This window comes from Thermobia domestica, chromosome 7 (genome assembly GCF_964235325.1).
Source record: "Thermobia domestica chromosome 7, izTheDome1.hap1.1, whole genome shotgun sequence".
Lineage (NCBI taxonomy): Eukaryota > Metazoa > Arthropoda > Insecta > Zygentoma > Lepismatidae > Thermobia > Thermobia domestica.
The window spans coordinates 39,463,008-39,482,787 of record NC_137460.1 but is presented as its reverse complement, the minus strand read 5'-3'; the positions used below and the strand labels follow the sequence as shown (position 1 = coordinate 39,482,787).

The window sequence follows — 19,780 nt, the reverse complement described above, 5'->3', positions numbered from 1 at the left end:
GTAAAAGTCGCCTTTCTTTCGGAACAGGTAATGAAGGCCCATAGGCTATGTGTGTGGAAGTAAAGGCTCCAAACTTCCGTGATTTTGGTAAATACGGAGGGGATATACAGTACTACGCTCCGGCCTCTCTACTTCTCCAAGTTGCCCCAGATACACATTTTCAAATGACTGGATGAACCTCAGAGCCACGTTGGATGTAGAGGGTAGCATGAGAAAAATTTCCCGTTCCCATCGGACTTCAAACCCGGTCTGCTCAGTTGGCAGGCGAACGCCTAATAGTGTTGACCACGAGACGAGATTTTTTCTCTTTAGTCTTGTGGCCGACATTAGTTAACTCAAGTCTTAGATCTCGAAAGCTGTTCTCAACAAAAATAAATAAACTCAATTGATAAGTGCTTGTATGAACATAGTGAAGAACATGTATCAGTGTTTAGAACCAATAATAAATATAGTTTAATTGTTGTTATGCCATACCTATCGTTGATTGGTGCCCCCGTAACGTAGTCGCTAACGCTCTCGCCTTTGATGCGAGCAATCTCGTATTCGAATCTCGGTGGGGACACTCAGTCGAAAAAGTGTAACAGCTTTGTCAGACCAGCCATCTTGAGTGTGGTTTTTCTTGGGTTTCTCTCATTCACATCAGACAAATGCCGGAATGTTACCTAACATAATAGTTGCAGGCCGTTTCCTTCCTTCTTCAATCCTTTCTTTCCCTTCATCGGATAGTGTGATCGCCGAGAGACTTCATTCCTCATATACGTGACGGGCTAGATGACCGTAGATGCCGACAGCCCAAAAATGTAATTCCTAATTCCCATCGTTGATATCTCGTTCCGCGGAAGGCTTATGATCACTTGTAGATCAAGTTAAGAGCCTGCCTTACTAAAAATAATACGAAATTTATCATTTTTCTTTTGCTTGATTATTCATCAGTGAAAGGAGATAATGAAATGCAAGTTACCACAATCATAGATAATGCTATTCTACAACAGAAAATATGAACCTGAAGAATGTTCAGTGTTGCCATCCATAGAAATTACAGTGTTGTCAGAAAAACAATGCCCCTAAAAATCTAAGTTAAGGCAGCGAGTAGAGGAACAAACTCAACTGCATTTGATTACGTATCATGTTGTTTTGGTTTCTTGAGAACTACTTTTTAATTAACATTATTATTTAGTTTTAATAACTGTATGTTAAAACTATTTTGTTTATTACAAACTAAATACAACTATTATTTAAAAAGTAGTTCACAGGAAACCAAAACAATATGATACGTAATCAAATGCAGTTGAGTTTGTTCCTCTACTCGCTGCCTTAACTTAGATTTTAGGGAAATTGTTTTTCTGGCAACACTGCAATTTTCATGGATGGCAACACTGAACATTCTTCGGGTTCATATTTTCTGTTGAAGAATATCATTATCTATGATTGTGGTGACTTGCATTTCACTATCTCCTTTCATTGATAAATAAACAAGCAAAAAAAAAAAAACGGTAAATTTTGTATTATTTTTAGTAAGGCAGGCTCTTAAGAAAAAAAATAATTTTCTACACTTTACAAATTTTGTACACAAACTTACAAAATGAGACGAGAATTTTACTTAAAAGTATCGAGACGAGAAGGAATTCCTCATGATACTCACGATAGATCTACAAAGAAAATACGAGACGAGACAAGAAAATCTCATATCTCGTCCCGTGAGCAACAGCATGCCTTACCGACTACGCTACCGCATCTCTTCTTTTTAAACAGTACCATACTTAACTATCATAAAATATATAGTTATACTTGTAACGCATGAAAATGCGTGCAAGGTAAAGTCCGATGCATGATGAAAGCTTGAACATAAAATACAGCTTAATAAATTTTGAATATCTAAATAGATTCATCTTGTAAGTTTATTTTGCAACCTATTGAAAGGTTAAGAGATCTGAGGTATTGTATATGCATGAATGATCTCTGAGATAAGTGTATATGTCATCGCCGTTGCCTAGGTCCGTGACCTACTATACTATATTCATGTTCAAGAATGGCGTAAACCAGTTTCTATTCTTCCATTTTTTTTTTCTTCTCGTATGTGAAAACTGTAGGACTGGTGAGGGAGAGACGGGTTGCATGCTACTGTAATACACACCAACACATGTACACTATTTCCCTTGTGGCATGTTTATGTTGCTAACCCACCTACTACATGTAGCATATTCGTAAATCTATTTTTGAGACGTTAACTGCGTGATGTACCGAAGTACTTCAGGGCATGGAATGGCCATAGTCATAATGTATTTTAAATTTATTTTGTTACTCTTTGTGTAGGATGATAGTTAATATCTGATAGGAGCTTTTTCTTTTCCTTCTGAGGATAAAACCTAGTCTTGAAGTGCAATTTTATTTTTACTTAATAGAGTTAGAGCGAAAAATCTCATTAATGTGACGCACAGTGAAAATTAAATTATGTGTAGGCGCCTTATAGTCTAGACTGTTTTTGTCATCACTTATCGTTCGTTCTTCTAATTTGAATATATTTGTGCAAATATATTCAGGAACCTGCCTTTCTTAATTTTGTTCTCCCTTCGGCAAGCACTAAGTTGTGTGTGTTATAGTTAATTATATAGTTGAGCTCATGAGTATGGATGCCTTAATATAGTTAGTATTTGAAGTACTGTATTAGTTGAATACAAACACGCCATGAGATTTTATTGTTATTTTCGTAATTGATGATAAAACAATAATATTGTGGAGTGGTGGCGCACTTTAATTATCATTACATGTATATACAGGCACGGGCGGAGTTAGGGGGGTGCATAGGGGCCATTGCCCCTCGAACTTCTTGACAAAACATAAAAGTGCCACCTATAAGATGGTCACCTACTAAGACCTCCGAGACCGACCAAAAGGTCTGCCCCCTCAGCAGACAATTACTAGCTCCGTCTATGTATACAGGGTATTTCAAACCAACACCGACAACGTTTGGAAGGTGATTCCTGACACCAAAATAACACAAAAAGTATAGACCAACTTGGGTGCACAACTGCTTCCTTTCGGAGTTACAGACTGCCGAAAACATGAAAAAATGAACTTTAAAGATCCATAGCTACAAAACTATGGGACGTACTGTAGTCAGGTCAAGTCTTACGGTAGGCCCCATAGTATTGGAGCTATGGGCCTTTGAAGTTCATTTTTTTTCATGTTCTCGGCAGCGTATAACTCAGAAAGGAAACATTTGTGCACCCAGGTTGGTCTTTAGTTTTTGTCTTATTTTGGTGTCAGGAATCATCTCCCAAATGTTGTCGATGTTATTTTGAAACACGTTTATAGTTCAACAGTTCAACAAGACTGAGAAAAAATATGCCTTTGTTTTAATCTACATATTAAAGGTTTAATGACGCTTATGAAGTGAACAAAATTTACTTTTAAATATACAAGTGCAGGAGTTTGGAAGGCCTTCCAGTTTCAAATAAATCTAGTTATTATTTGCTTCTCCTCGTGCAATTATAGTAAGAGTAGGTCTATTTGATATCCAAATTCAGATATCGAAAATCGATATCAATAAAATAACAAAATATCGAATGTAAAAATCGAGAATTGTTGTATATCAAAGCATTTAAGAATATTGTAATATCGAAAAGTATTGGTTGGTTCACCGAAATATCCCACAGTTGTCTTCTGTGGGAGACATCTTAAGTTAGTGGTTTCCAACTACTATAATAATAATAATAATATTATTATTATTATTATTAATAATAATAATAATAATTTTCAAAAGAAATAGGTTAAATTTTCTAGGAGTTTCATGATTTAAAATTTCTAACATAAAAGTAAAATTAGTAACTTTTGTATTCGTTATTTCTGTAATAAAAACCAGATGAGAGTGCTCGAAGAGCATTGCCAGAACGAACTTAAAAAAGAATGATTCTTTTTTTCCGAAATGTATTTGAAATTGTATATTAAATTTATTTGATTAAATTCAATAGATCAACAACTAATCAATAACTAATGACGCAATAATTGTTGACCCAGTAACTGGTATTGATATTGAATCAATATTGGTATTGATCAACACCAATATAATTTCTGTATGACTTAAAGTTCACGATATATGGTTCCTTAACTTTCCCGAAATTGGAACTTTGTTGGCCAATATCTCGGGAACGGTAAGAGTGACGCGAAAAATTCCATCATTTCTTTGAGATAGTTTTTGATACTTCGTCGGAGGGCTTAAAATTAAAATATACATTATATATATTTAAAAAAAAAGTTCGTTGCTAATAAATAAGGTTAACATCTAAATGCAGTGTTATTATTTCTCTGTGCTAGTCCGCGAGAGTCGAAAAGTTGAAAACCTTTGATCTGAGGATTAAATGGCATGAATTGTAGACAAACTTTTATAAGAAAGAAAACTGATAAGGGAAAGAATTTTCAAAGAAGGCATATGTTGCGAACTTGACACTTCTTACTGTACTAAAAAGTTGTTACTTTAAATATTATCTTTTATTTTTATTTATTGAGGAATGTTTAGAAATTACATGGAGAGTAAATTTAAAAGAAAAGCTTCTTGTTTATATATTTGTTAATTTTTAAGTTACAGTATCGTGTAAATGTCCACGTAGAACAAACAAATTGTTCTATTATTGTTTCGCCGTTATTGTAAATGTTTCAGATATGCTTTTAGATGTAACGGTTCATTACAAATTCTAGGCACGAAGCAGTAGATGTACTAGTTATAAGATAATCATTGCTTAGCTCTTTTTTTAAAAAAAGAAAAGAAATAATACATTTTTTTCTCTTTTATCTTTTTGTGTGTAGGGTGTTAGAAAGACATCATGGGCTGCTTTGGGAGCAAGGACAAATTGTCGAAAGAGGACATGGAGTTCCTGAAGACCCACACGCGGTACGACGAAGCGACGATCAAGGAGTGGTATAAAGGCTTCAAGGTAAGTGGCCTTCTCCTGTTTCAAACACACCCTGTCCCTTTCAGCTTTTTTTTGTGTTACTTCACAAAATTATTACATCATCTTCCCGCCATGACGATTACTCACTCTACGTTAATTTCAGTGATTGTTACTGTGGTTTCTTAAAGGTCAACAATATAGAGTAGTTAAAATTTCTCATCGAATTAGATTCAAGAGAATTTTCAGTAACAATACTTTGTCAAGTTGTATGATCTATCGTATGCAAGCTGATCAATTTTGTTGAAAAATCGGGGAATGTAAATTTGCTATCAAAGACATATTCAAAGAATATTTTTATGATCTGTTTTTCTTTTTTAAATGAGATTATTTGTTCATTTATTTACTTTTGTTAATAATGATAATTTAAAAATCTATAAACGAAGTTATTATTTTTTTTAAAATTCTGTCACCTAGAGCTTCCATTTTATACTCCGCTTAAAATGATTTACTGATATTTGATTTTCTGTGTTAACAGTGTGGCGTTTAGTAGTGTTCCCATATTAAATTTCGTGATTACATATAGCCAGTATCGTTCTGAAATTATGACCAATCCTTCACTCATAAAATTCTAGTTTGAACAAATGGTGTTGAGTTGTCCACCATGTTGAATTTTACTTCCTGACATTGTGTCAGTCATTGTGTTGAGGTTCTTCAAGGGAATTTTCCTTTTAAAGATACGGCATGGAACATCTAGTTCACATTCTACCAATTCGTTCAGGTTCTCCGTAGGAGGAGGGTGCAGTGGCTTAATAGTAGAGCGCTTACCTCTGGTGCGTGGGTCCTTGGTTCGATCTCCAGTCAGTTAAGTTTGTGGTGGATAACATTGTGTCCGTGAGTTTTCTAGGGGTACACCCGTTTCCTCTCACTCTCTCATTCCACAAATTCTTCCATCATCATTCACTTGCCTAAATCATTGTCTCCCTTAGCTTAATAGGCATAATCATGGGACGTTAAACTGAAAGATTTCATTTTCTACGTAGGAATTTTTGGTTTAACACTTGGAATGTAGGGACCACCATGTTAAATTCTACGTTATGACATTTTATTAGTTTCTTCAGGTTCTACGTAGTCACGTAAAAAACGTCAATTTTTGTTTTAACACTTGGAATGTTGCGTCCACCATATTCAATTTTGTGTTATGACATGTTATCATTTCCTTCAGATTCTAACACTTGGAATGTTGCGTCCACCATATTCAATTTTACGTTATGACATTTTATCAGTTCCTTCAGGTTCTACGTAGAAATTTTTGTTTTAACACTTGGAATGTAGCGACCACCATGTTAAATTGTACGTTATGACATTCTATCAGTTCTTTTAGGTTCTACGTAGGATATTTTTTATTTAACACTATGGAATGTAGCATTCACAATGTTTAATTTTACGTTATGACATTCTATCAGTTCTTTTAAGTTCTACGTAGGAATTTTTGGTTTAACATTATGGAATGTAGCGTTCACCATGTTAATGTTATGACATTCTACATAGGAATTTTTGTTTATTTATTTTATTTATTTAACAATCACCAGATACAGCTCAGAGGTCATTTTACACTGGATATCCAACAACAACAATAACAATGGAAAGGATTTGGGAAGGTATCGGCCAGGGCCTGTTTAGTAGGTACCATCCCGGCATTTGCCTGGTAGGACTGAGGGGAAACCCTGGAAAACCTCAGTCAGGGTGGTCGGCAGCGGGATTCGAACCCACAACCTCCCGAATGCGAAGCCAACGCTCTACCACTTGAGCTACTTCGGACTATGGAATGTTTTAACACTATGGAATGTAGCGTTCATCATGTTTAATTTTACGTTATAATGTCAGTTCTTTTAGGTTCTACGTAGAAATTTTTGTTTTAACACTTGGAATGTAGCGTCCACATGTTCAATTCTACGTTAAGATATTTTAGCAGTTCCTTCTAGTTCTACGTAGGGATTTTTGTTTTAACGCTTGCAATGTAGCGTCCACATGTTCAGTTTTACGTTATGACATTCTATCAGGTCCTTCAAATTCTACGTAGGAATTTTTGTTTTACACTATGAAATGTAGCATCTACGATGTTCAATTTTACGCTATAGCATTCTCTCAGTTTCTCCGGAGTCTACGTAGAAATTTTTGTTTAGCAATATATAATTCAGCGTCCACCACATTGCATTTTACGTGATTTCATTCTATGAGCCGTCACCATGTTAAATTTTACGTAATATTCGATAAATCCGTTTAGATTATACGTTGAAATTTTTGTTTTAACAGTACTATTTGTTCAGGGGCGGACTGGCCCACCCTGCTACCCTGCAAATGCAGGGTGGACCCCCTCCATCAATTTTAAAAAGATGTGCACAATTAAACCTACCGGCATCAAAAATATGGCAGGGTAACTCCCGCAAACTTGTGTTTTGCATAAAAAAGACGTAAAGTTAAACTTTCATGAACAGACCTTATTCTTCTTCACGTTTATCGACTTGAAAAGGTTCCGTCTATGAGAAAATCATTAAGAAACATTTCTATAAAGACCTTACAGTTCATGAAAATTCAAAAGTACATATCAATGCTTCCGCAGCTTATATAATGGCCACTAGAAGTGCAGATATAAATACACTTGTAGATAAAGGTCTCATGAACAGAAGAAAAGCTCAAGTTGAACTGTGGAGAAACATTTTTAAACGTATATTGGATATAGTAGTTTTTCTTGGGCGACAAGGACTAGCTTTTCAAGGGAAGCGCGAAGAAGGAGCCGCTGATTTCAACAACAAAAATATTAATCATGGAAATTTCTTAGAATTGGTTTTATTGGTATGCAAGTATGATGATATTTTAAAGAACCATGTTTCAGAGGCGATTATGAAGAGTCAAAACAGAAGATTGCGCCAAGACAAGTGTGGTGAAGGAAGTTCACAATGAAGAGGCTCATTAGTAACTTTTTTGTCGAAGACATTTGTCAAGAAGTTAGTAACCTATCTTGTTCTTCAGATTCAAACTAATAGTGTTAACGAAATAAAGCAGGCTGGTGCATTTAGTGTTGAAGTTGACTGTACCCAGGACATTACTGTTATTGAACAGTTAGCATTGTGTGTTTGGTATGTGCTCCATGGTGAAGTAAGAGTGAAACTTCTGAAACTAATTCCTGTTGACAAAGCTACTGGGCTGGGTCTTTACAAACAGATTGAGGATGAACTTAGTAAGCTGAAACTGTCAACGTCGCATATTGTAAGCAGTTCTTTTGATGGTGCAGCTAACATGAGTGGCCAGTATAACGGTGTCCAAGCACAGCTCAAAAACTTAATCCGAATGTTCAGTATGTGCATTCTCTAGCGCATGTTCTAAATTTGGTAATGATAAATGCAACAGAATGTTGCAAAGTCGCAAAAGACTTTCTTGGGTTACTTCAAATGGCTGTTACTTTCATCTGCGATTCATATAAAAGAATGCAAGTGTGGATTAAGTGCAATGAAGAGAACTCAAGTGGTACACAGCTACTTCGCCGATTACAAAAAATAGATCTGACAAGGTGGTGGAGTAAAGATCGAGCTCTAAAGAGTATCTTTGGTGATTTTTGGACACCTTTGCAAGATCGGAAGAGGTTCATGACGCTGCTTCAATGTCTACTCACTATTGCAAGTATGGGTGATTTTCAAGCAGAAGCCATATTTAAAGCCAAGTGCTTGGTTCATTCTTGTGGCTTTTGTTTTCAGCCAACTTTTACACCTATGTACACCTACTTCGCAGTATTTGCAAAAATCTGGTTTGGATTATCTAACGGCTACAAAAATGATTTGTACGTTACAATCAGACTTAAAGCAAAAACGGAACGTGTTTTGTTCTATTGAAACTAAAGCTATGGAGTTTGCAAAGGACTTGAAAAAACAATTGAAGGATGCAGGATACGATGTTGCAGTTGAAACTGCTTTCCTTGCAAAGAGAATATCAGTAGCAACTCTTCAAGCAGACGAGCTTTCCCATGATGAGGCAAGAATTTTAAATTCTCCATCAAAAGTGTTTCAGATAAACGTTTTCAATGTTATTTTCGATACTGCAATTGAGCAATTACATTCTCGGTTTATCTGCAATGACAGTCTCATGAAGGACATTGCATGGCTGGATCCTACCCATTTCCATGAGATAAGTACTTTAGAAGAACTACCTGATTCGGCTCTCAATACTCTACCACATTATTGCAAAGTGGAAAGAGAACAAATTCAAGAGGGACTTCTCCAATTTGCTAGTCATTATATGTAAAAAGCAGGATATTTTAAGAAATGAGCACGGCAGCGAGCAATATCCTCATAGTAGTGAAAAAGAGGAAAATGAAAAAGAGGAAGATAATGAAACTGAGAGCGAATAGGAAGATGAATGGAAATGCAAACCTGCAAGACAGTGTAAAGTGTGTCTAGTTTGTGCACTGCACCTGCTTCACGAATTAAATCTTTATGGTCCATTATATCCATCGTTGTATAAAGCGTATAAGTATGTTCTAACTCTATCGTGTACCCAAGTATCATGTGAAAGAATTTTGCGTTCATCGCTTGGACAAGATTTGTTGGAAGACTATTCTTTTATACATAGAAAGATCATATACGTCTGATTACGACAAAGTGATTGACGATCTTGTATCTAGCTCCAAAGAATTAGGTAGATATTTGAAATTGTGAGTGTAACTGGGGCATAATGAAGATATTAATATTAGGATACATTTCTGGCATTCATATTAATATTATATTATATTAGGTTACAGTATGCAATTCAGTAGAAAATTTCAACCAATTTGATATTAGAACTGATTTATGAGGAAAGAAACTTACATTATTTCTGTCAGTGCTTTAATTATTTAGTGTTTCAAAATTGACTTGAGATTAGTTTTTACATATTGTACATGTATATATTTTGGGTTTTCTAAAACATGACATTCATTTGTTTAAATAAATGGTTTAAATTCATTACATAAAAAATAGCACTATATGAATAACTGAAAGCACCAATTCCGGTATTGTGTGTGTTTACAATAAAAAATGATAATGCCAATTACACACTGTATGAGTTACTATTAAAATATTCCTACTTCAGATTTTTTGTAATTAATGTTTTGCTTTTCTATGAATATATGGGATACTATTTATGGGTTGGAAGGTGGACTTTTATATGTAATACATATAAAGAATGCCAAGTACATTTTTATACAGTGGGCCCTCATTTCAGTTTAGCAGGGTGGGCCCTATGGTTGCCAGTCCGCCCCTATATTTGTTAGAACTCTCAAGCCTTCTGCTCATCTTCAAATTGCTTGCACGCTAACGACATCAATTAGGTCAGGTAGGAGGCAGTGCAACTAGCGAGAACTAGATATTAGCATGACTGTGAACTACTGTGAATTAGCATAACTGAGAGACAGATGTCTTGCGTTTATAATAAGAATGAAAAATATCGCCTAGACTTTATGCAGCGCATAACTCTTAAGTGTTTTGAACTTTGTATGCTGATTTTTTTTTTTTTTTTTTTTTTTTCATTTAACGTCCCGCGACTATGCACTGAAGCTAAGGAAGACGACGATGGAATGAACGATAATAATGGATTGATGAAAATGGAAGAACCCAAGAAAACCCATCCACACAATGTTTAACTACCACAGAGCTCACTTGATGAGGATTGGGATCGCTTGTCGATTGGTCGGTTGTGGTCCCGTTTTTCATATTTAAATTACTTACACATTGATATGGTTTTGCATTATAATAAGGATGACGCGTAGCGTTCACTATGTGTGAACTTTACGTAATGGCATTTTATCAATTCGTTTAGGTTCCATGAGGTATTTTAACATGACATTAGGGTCCACCATGTTGAACTTAGCTTGATGTTGAACGATGTAACTAGCGTCACTTCTAAAATTATGAGAAATTCTTCATTCATGAAATGCTACCAAGATTTTATGGTGTACTTGGAAGTAAAGAAATATACAAACTGATATATAATATGAAGTTACTGCTAGCTTCGAGGTTACATACCTTTGGGTGATATTTAAATCAGTGAACATAAGATAAACTTTGCAGTCGGAAAGTTCCAAGTTCAAATCTAGCGGCAGGACATACTGAGTAAATTTGTTTCCAGATTTCCGTCATTGTCCAAAAGGCACTAAACTTCAATATAGCGATCATGATTGGAACGACATAGATATGACATTAACGTTTAAACATTCCATTAGTGTACAGGTACATGGGCGCCATCAGTTATTTTTGCTCAGGAAATCAAATTAACATGAAATAGAAAGTAAGTACATTTACTTATTACATGTATCGTATAATTATCCAGGTAATGCAGTGTAAATATATTCGAGAGTATTTCCAAATATTTATGGTCTCTTTTAAATGTCACACCACTGGCAATAAGACGTTCATGTCATATACTGCCATCTATGGGAGAAATAATGCATCAGTTTCATCTATCCAGCTCTGCCAATTTATTTAAAAGCAGTCACTTGAATCTGTCACTACACGTTGAGCTTGCATACTGCATAACAATGCTCCAGTTCTACGACCTTTGTTGCCAAGGCTACAGTGAAAGACTGTGGCTTCGAGGAAATTAAACACGCACCCTAGAGCCCTAATTTAGCACTGCAACTTTGGTAACAATAGTCATGTCAACTGGAGCTCTGTCATGCAGTATACGAGCTCAACGCACATCACCTGTTCAAATGGCTAATTCCAACGGACTGACGCAGTTACAGTTGAAACTGATACATAATTTCTCCCTTAGATGGCACTATATACCATGAACGGCATAGTACCTGTAGCACGATATTTCAGTGTCAACGCGTAAACTTTTGGAAATACCCTCGTATAACCTAGCTGCTGAAAAGGACGTTAAACTCAAAAACGACGACGACAACCATAAATAAATTTTAATGAAAGAGAACGTTATAACACAATTTCCCAAAAGTATTGAGGTACAATTTAGAGTACAGTGCAGTACAATATAATGTCCCATCTGTATTAGTGTGAATGCTTTTGGTGCTCGAGATTCCAGACATTGTGACGGGGCACAGTGGTTCAGTGGTGGAGCGTTCATCTCTTGTGCATGAGGACCTTGATTCGATCCCAGCTCGCACCAAGTGGACTTTGTGGTGGACAAACACCGTGTCTGTGGGTTTTCTCGGGGTTCTCTCGTTTCTCCCATTTTATTCATTCCACTATTTCATTCATTTCTCATCATCACCATCTCCTTTAGCCTAGCGGGCAAAAGCGTGGGACGTAAAATTGAAAGATTACGTTTCATTTCATTTTCCGGGCACAGTGGTGACTCAACGTCGTGAAACAATAGGAGAGCTACTTGAATTACAAGACAGAGAAATCCTGTCTCGAAACCTAGAAATAACACAAATGAAATCGAATGTGATGACTACGCATCGTTCATCTAATATATATAATCCTTTTGACCGAATGTAGATCTTCGTGGCCTGTATCCATAGCTCCAGGGCCAAAATAGTTAGAGGGAAGCTATTATATTTGTTGTAACAAGCTCCAGGCCCTTTAGATTGTTCATGTAAAACAATGAATTTGTATTTGTGAATCAAATTTCTGGAAGCGAATGTCGTATTCTTTCTTTGTTAACCGAATTTCTGCAAGTGAATGTCGTATTCTTTCTTTGTGAACCGAATTTCTGGAAGTGAATGTGATATTTTTTCTTTGTGAACCGAATTGCTGGAAGTGAATGTCGTATTTTTCATTGTAAACCAATTTTCTGGAAGTGAATGTCGTATTCTTTCTTTGTGAATCAGATTTTGCAAATAAATCTCATTTTCTTTCTTTTGATGAACCAATATCTGCAGGTGATTGGCCCGTTATTTCTTCGTGAACCGAATTTCTAGAAGTGAATGTCATATTCTTTCTATGTGAACCGAATTTCTAGAAGTGAATGTCATATTCTTTCTTTGTGAACCGATTTTCTGGAAATGAATGTCGTATTCTTTCTTTGTGAATAAAATTTCTGGAAGTGAATGTCGCATTCTTTCTTTATGAACCAAATTTCTGGAAGTGAATGCCATATTCTTTCTTTGTGAACCGAATTTCTGCAAGTGAATGTCGTATTCTTTCTTTGTGGGGCCGCGGTGGCTCAGTGGTAGAGCGTTCACCTCTGGTGCTAGGGGTTTCGGGTTCAAACCCTGCTCCCGCCAAGTGAACTTTGTGGTGGACAAACACCATGTGCGTGGGTTTTCTCGGGGTTCTCCCGTTTCCTCCCACTTTCTTCATTCCACCGTTTCATTCATTACTGATTATCACCGTCTCCTTTAGCCTAACTGGCATAACGTGAGACGTAAAACTCAAAATTTCATTTCATTTCATTTCTTTCTTTGTGAACCAAATTTCTGGAAGCGAATGTCGTATTCTTTCTGTGTTAACCGAATTTCTGCAAGTGAATGTCGTATTCTTTCTTTGTGAACTGAATTTCTGGAAGTGAATGTGATATTTTTTCTTTGTGAACCGAATTGCTGGAAGTGAATGTCGTATTTTTCATTGTAAAGCAATTTTCTGGAAGTGAATGTCGTATTCTTTCTTTGTGAACCAGATTTTGCAAATAAATCTCATTTTCTTTCTTTTGATGAACCAATATCTGCAGGTGATTGGCCTATTATTTCTTCGTGAACCGAATTTCTAGAAGTGAATGTCATATTCTTTCTATGTGAACCGAATTTCTAGAAGTGAATGTCATATTCTTTCTTTGTGAACCGATTTTCTGGAAATGAATGTCGTATTCTTTCTTTGTGAATAAAATTTCTGGAAGTGAATGTCGCATTCTTTCTTTATGAACCAAATTTCTGGAAGGGATTGCCATATTCTTTCTTTGTGAACCGAATTTCTGCAAGTGAATGTCGTATTCTTTCTTTGTGGGGCCGCGGTGGCTCAGTGGTAGAGCGTTCACCTCTGGTGCTAGGGGTTTCGGGTTCAAACCCTGCTCCCGCCAAGTGAACTTTGTGGTGGACAAACACCATGTGCGTGGGTTTTCTCGGGGTTCTCCCGTTTCCTCCCACTTTCTTCATTCCACCGTTTCATTCATTACTGATTATCACCGTCTCCTTTAGCCTAACTGGCATAACGTGAGACGTAAAACTCAAAATTTCATTTCATTTCATTTCTTTCTTTGTGAACCAAATTTTTGGAAGCGAATGTCGTATTCTTTCTGTGTTAACCGAATTTCTGCAAGTGAATGTCGTATTCTTTCTTTGTGAATCAAATTTCTGGAAGCGAATGTCGTATTCTTTCTTTGTTAACCGAATTTCTGCAAGTGAATGTCGTATTCTTTCTTTGTGAACCGAATTTCTGGAAGTGAATGTGATATTTTTTCTTTGTGAACCGAATTGCTGGAAGTGAATGTCGTATTTTTCTTTGTGAACCAAATTTCTGGAAGTGAATGTCGTATTCTTTACTTGTGAACCAGATTTTGGAAATAAATCTCATTTTCTTTCTTTTGATGAACCAATATCTGCAGGTGATTGGCCTATTATTTCTTCGTGAACCAAACTTCTGAAAGTGAATATCGTATTCTTTCTTTGTGAACCAAATTTCTGCAAATGAATTTCATATTCCTTGTGTGTGAAACTAATCTCTGGAAGTAAATGTTGTATTCTTTCTTTGTGGGGAAAAAACCTTAGTGCTTGTATGTTCATCGCTTTAAAATAAGCATGGTATAATGTGTACTTCCTCCTTTCCAAACTGAATTTTCAAAATTAACTATACCTATATACAGGGTGTCTCAAAAGTACCGTAACATAGAGTAAATGTTACCAGAATTACAATAAAAGAAGGGGAGAAACCGTCTCCAAATATGTTGTTTTCAATCTTAAGTGAAGGATGTTTTTTTTTTTTTTTTAAATCAGAACAGCCGTTTGGGCTGTACACTTTTTATGCGCCCATGAAAATGCAACGTTGCCATTTATCTGGACCCATATTATACGTGAATGAGGTTATTGTCTTTTACGCTAACATGTCGATGGCCAGCCCCCATTTCAAACAGTAACTTCATTCAATATTATGTTGTGGATCCAGGTAAATGGCAACGTTGCATTTTCATTTAACATTGGGCGCATAAAGGGTGGTCAACCCAAAAATATTTAAAAATCCTTCACTTTAGATTAAAAACCATATTTAGAAATAGTTTTGTCATACACTTTGATATGTCTGATAATAAGTTTCTTCATAACATGTTGAGGAATTCTTACCTTTCTTGATTTTCTCATTTCATCTTCTATGAGAACGTTCCATAGGGGGTCAGTCCATGTTAAGTGATCGAGAAAAAAAGAAAATTGCCGCTCGGTCTTTAAAAAAAGATCTAATTTGTTCAGAAATGTTGAGTCGATATGTGAGTACTTCAAAACCACATGGCGACGCAGTGGCTGCCGCCATTTTGCGTTTTCTCGATTTTAGACGTTTATCGTTGTTTTGTATATCTCAACATGTATTTGTCCTACCAAATTGAAAATTGCTGGACGTCTCCAACTTGTGCAGAGGTAAAAGTTTGATATCTCAACATTTTTACCTAAAACCGCTTGAAAAGGGTAAAATCAGGGCCTAAAATAGCAACATTTATGAACATTGAGGACGTGTTTGGGAAGAGGAAGCAACTGACGTAGAGATCTGAATTTATGTGTGCATGTAGTCTGGGTCATAAGTTTATACATAAAAATCTGCAGACCTGTAGCTGCTCCCAAAGGCCTGATAAAGATTGTAAAATTGGAAATTATGTCAATTTGGCATACTTCACTGTTTAATATCTCCAATAGGCCTGGATAAAAAAAGAAAAAAATCTGAAATTTTGGGAATAGCTACTCCTTTAGTATACCATAACACACAAGAAAGCGCGTTTTGTGTTTTTGAGTGGTAGGGGGTCAAAGTGTTAAGGAATTATGTCAATCTATGAAGTGTTTTGTTCACAAATTCAACTGGAAATTCGTTGTTGTGAAGTAAAATAAAGTAGGATGAATGGTTAGTCCAGTCAAGGCTCTCAAGCTCGTTTCTTTCCTCTAGTTGTGACTCACTGTCTTATCACACCCACAGGAGCACTGGTGAAGAATGACGCTATCAGCAGAAGGCGAGAAAAGTGAACATGTACACTTGACAAAAAGTCCGTAAATAGTCATTGCTTTTGCTGCTTGCTATATCAATGATATTTAATCATGTTTATTCTTGTTTTAACTCTCAACTCATGCAGGAGACTGTTTTCCTTTCGCTTGATCTACATTGCCCAGTCAGTGTTTACAGCGAGTTAATGTTCACTGACTTCTGGGGAATATAGATCTCAGGAGTAACTATTCCCAAAATTTTAGATTTTTTTTATCTAGACCCATTGGAGATATTGGACACTGAAATATGCCAAATTGACATAATTCCCCGACTTTACGATCTATTTTCAGGCCTTTGGGAGCAGCTACTACAAATTTTTGTGTATAAGCTTATGACCCTCGACTACATGCACACACAAATTCAGACCTTTATGTCAGTTGCTTCCTCTTCCCAAACATGTCTTCATTGTCCAAAAACGTTGCTACTGTAGGCCCTGACTTCACCCCTTTCAATTGGTTTTAGGCAAAAGTGTTGACAGATCAAAGTTGGAGACGTCCAGCAATTTTCAATTTGGTAGGACAAATACATGTTGAGATGTTCAAAACAACGTAAAACCTGAAATCGAAAAAACGCAAAATGGCGGCAGCCGCTGCGTCTCTTTTGGAGATGGTCGAGCGGCACATGCTTGATCATTTAGAGTGGATTGACTCTAGTTTTTTTTTCTTTTTCTTTATATCCAGTTAAGGATATGAACAGAGAACCCAAACTGAGGATTTTTTTATCGTGACAATGGACCTCACAAACTAATGTTTCTGAAAGGGAAGCTATTATGTTTCTCTGAAAGGGAAGCTATTATGTTTCTTTCGTGCAGTATTGAAGATAATCCTCTGTAGTTTGGTGAAATTGCTTTTCGCGTAGGCTGTATGCGGAACTGATAATGGCCGTAGGTATAAATTAACTAGATGGTTGAGAAGTTATTAAAATAGCATTATAATGTCGCCAAAGCTTTTATGGCTTGTGCTGAGTTGGAAGGATGAATTATAATCTCTGCTATAAATCATGTTCGTTCTCTTATTTTAGATGGAAAAGACCGTACAGTATTAAGACTCGTTTGTGATTTTTAACACACTGATATTACGTGATCGAACGTGCTTTTAAAACTGTCAATCATGCGGTAAATCTTATTTCTGTTCCGCAATGTGCATTCGTTCCACTAATTCCTCATATGCTAATGCGTTGTCCAATCTCCGCCTCATGTTTTTTTTTTTTTTTTTTTTTTTTTAAAAAGAAAAAAGGAGGGGACTCGAGAGTATTAATTTTTATGCCCCATGGTCACTGTCAGTTGTCACAGCTGTCTCTTCGCGCCCCTATTTTAATGCACACAAGAGTTTGTGGTCAGCGAATGAGTTCTGGCGTCATTACTCTGCATATTGATCGGTTCAGTTGTGTTAGGACTATCGGTTGGTATCAGTTAGAGTATTAAATGGATGAAAGAGAGAGAGAGAGGAGATATCCTGCATAGCAATTTCCTTTGCTTTCTCAACGGACTGTTGCATCAAGTTTCAGTAATTATGTTCGCTTTGTTACTGGATTTTAGGTGAGATTATTCTGCTGGAAGCTTTTTTAATGTCGTTATATAAACCAGACAGTCGAGTTTTAAATAACGCATAATTAATTGGTTGATATTAATTATGTACGTAAATTTGCTTAATTAGTTACGTAACAATGGCTGTAAATTGGAAATGTGTGGTTTCTGATAGGTGAGATCGGATTTTGTTGGTGAGTAGAGTGACGAAACCACAGCGAACGGTTTTTAGGCCGATATCCCCTGCATTCGTTTTTTAGGGAGATTGTCATAAATGTGATTGTATTGACGTTATAACACACTACTAATACAGATGGACTGAATATTTCCGAATAGTTTAGAATAAAAAGCCTGAATGTATGGGGTCTTTTGTAGTATGGCATTGGTAGAACATTTAATGTTTCTTTTAACCTCAGAGGCAGTGGCGTATTTAGGGGGGGGGCTTCCGGGCTAAAGCCTCCCCCTGAAATAATACTTACTATAGTAAAGTATATGAAATATCTTGCAGAATTTGCACATTTTCAGGCAAAGCCCCCCCCCGAAAGTTAGCAAAGCCCCTCCCGAAACAAAATCGTAAATACGCCACTGCTCAGAGGGTATACCCTCAGTCAAGCCTGCTGTAAATTATTTACTTTTAAGAAAAAAATAAGAGAACTCTAAAAAAGGCGAAGAAAATTAGCTTGTAGAAATAGATCAAAATATTTTGTAAACAAATCTTTTACTTATACTCTGAGGTTAAAGGAAGCGAATGATAAAACGAACCACTTGGCGTAACAGCCCGTCTTGAAGGGCCTGAGCCACTCCACGCCATCTGTTAAGCGATTGGTGGAGCTACGTCGCGTCGCTCTATCGCTAACCGGCGTATCGGGAGCTTTCTAGACCTAGTGGCCGTCACGTCTTTCATTCACGTGGCTCCCCAGTTTGCCTCACGCGGAAAATTGGGAAGCACCGGCCGGGAATCGAACCCGGAACCAAGTGGGCATGAGTCCAACGTTGTAACTACTAGACTACAATGTCCCTAAGCAAATGATAAAGGAAAGTAAATGATTTATATGAGTCTTGATGAATTGAATGTGTGCTTCGAAGCTAAGGGCGATGATATGTTAAAACAAAGTACATTATTAAGGAATGATGTCATAATCTATGAGGTGTTTTGTTCACAAATTCAACTGGAAATTCGTTGTTGTGAAGTAAAATAAAGTAGGATGAATGGTTAGTCCAGTCAAGGCTCTCAAGCTCGTTTCTTTCCTCTAGTTGTAACTCACTGTTTTCTCACACCCACAGGAGCACTGGTGAAGAATGTCGCTATCAGCAGAAGGCGAGAAAAGTCAAAATGTACACTTGACAAAAAGTCCGTAAATAGTCATTGCTTTTGCTGCTTGCTATATCAATGATATTTAATCATGTTTATTCTTGTTTTAACTCTCAACTCATGCAGGAGACTGTTGTCCTTTCGTTTGATCTACATTGTAGAAGACTGGATGGATTGAATATATGTTCTGAGATTAAAGGAGGCGAATGGTAAAGAAAGTAAAAGATTTATAGAAGATTTGATGGATTTAATATATATATATATATATATATATATATATATATATATATATATATATATATATATTCTGAAACTAAAGGAGACGAATGATAGAGTGAAATAAAAAAAAATATATAGGAACTTGAATATGTGGATTTGAAGATATGTCCTGAATCTAAAGAAAAGTAAATGATTGATAGAAGATTCTGTGAATTAAATATATGCTCCGAGTATAAAGGAAAGTAATTGATTAATAGAAGACTTTGTGGATTGAATTTATCTTTATTAGACGTATTGGTGGATTGAATATGTCCTCTAAAGATAAAGGAAAATAAATGTTTGATGGCATGGTGGGCTAAATATATGCTCTGCGACTAAGGGAAACGAATGATACAGGAAAGTAAGTGATTCATAGAAGACTTGATGGATTGAAGGTAATATCCAGAACGGGAGGACCATCGGAGAAATCCCATGGACACGATGTTGTCCATTACAAAATCACATGACGTGGAATCGAAAGGGCTCGTACACTGAGACCTGTGCCACAGAGATTTTGTTTCTTATGTATGTTTGAATTATTGTTATTATTATTCCAAAGATCATTCACTAGCATTTCTATTCATCAGCGGAACTTCTGCTACAAACTTCTAATCTACATATATACAGGATATAA

General features: G+C 36.2%; 1 protein-coding gene across 2 annotated transcripts in view; it reads left to right on the top strand.

Annotated features, from left to right (window-relative positions):
* LOC145690019 (neuronal calcium sensor 2) overlaps window positions 1–19,780 on the top strand; it is a 252,078-nt gene that overhangs the window by 137,602 nt on the left and 94,696 nt on the right. For both annotated transcript variants that reach the window (XM_081764503.1, XM_081764502.1), the window contains exon 2: window positions 4,804–4,931. In XM_081764503.1, coding sequence (XP_081620629.1) covers window positions 4,821–4,931 — 111 coding nt within the window. In that variant the 5' untranslated portion in view covers window positions 4,804–4,820. The remainder of the gene's footprint in view (window positions 1–4,803; window positions 4,932–19,780) is intronic.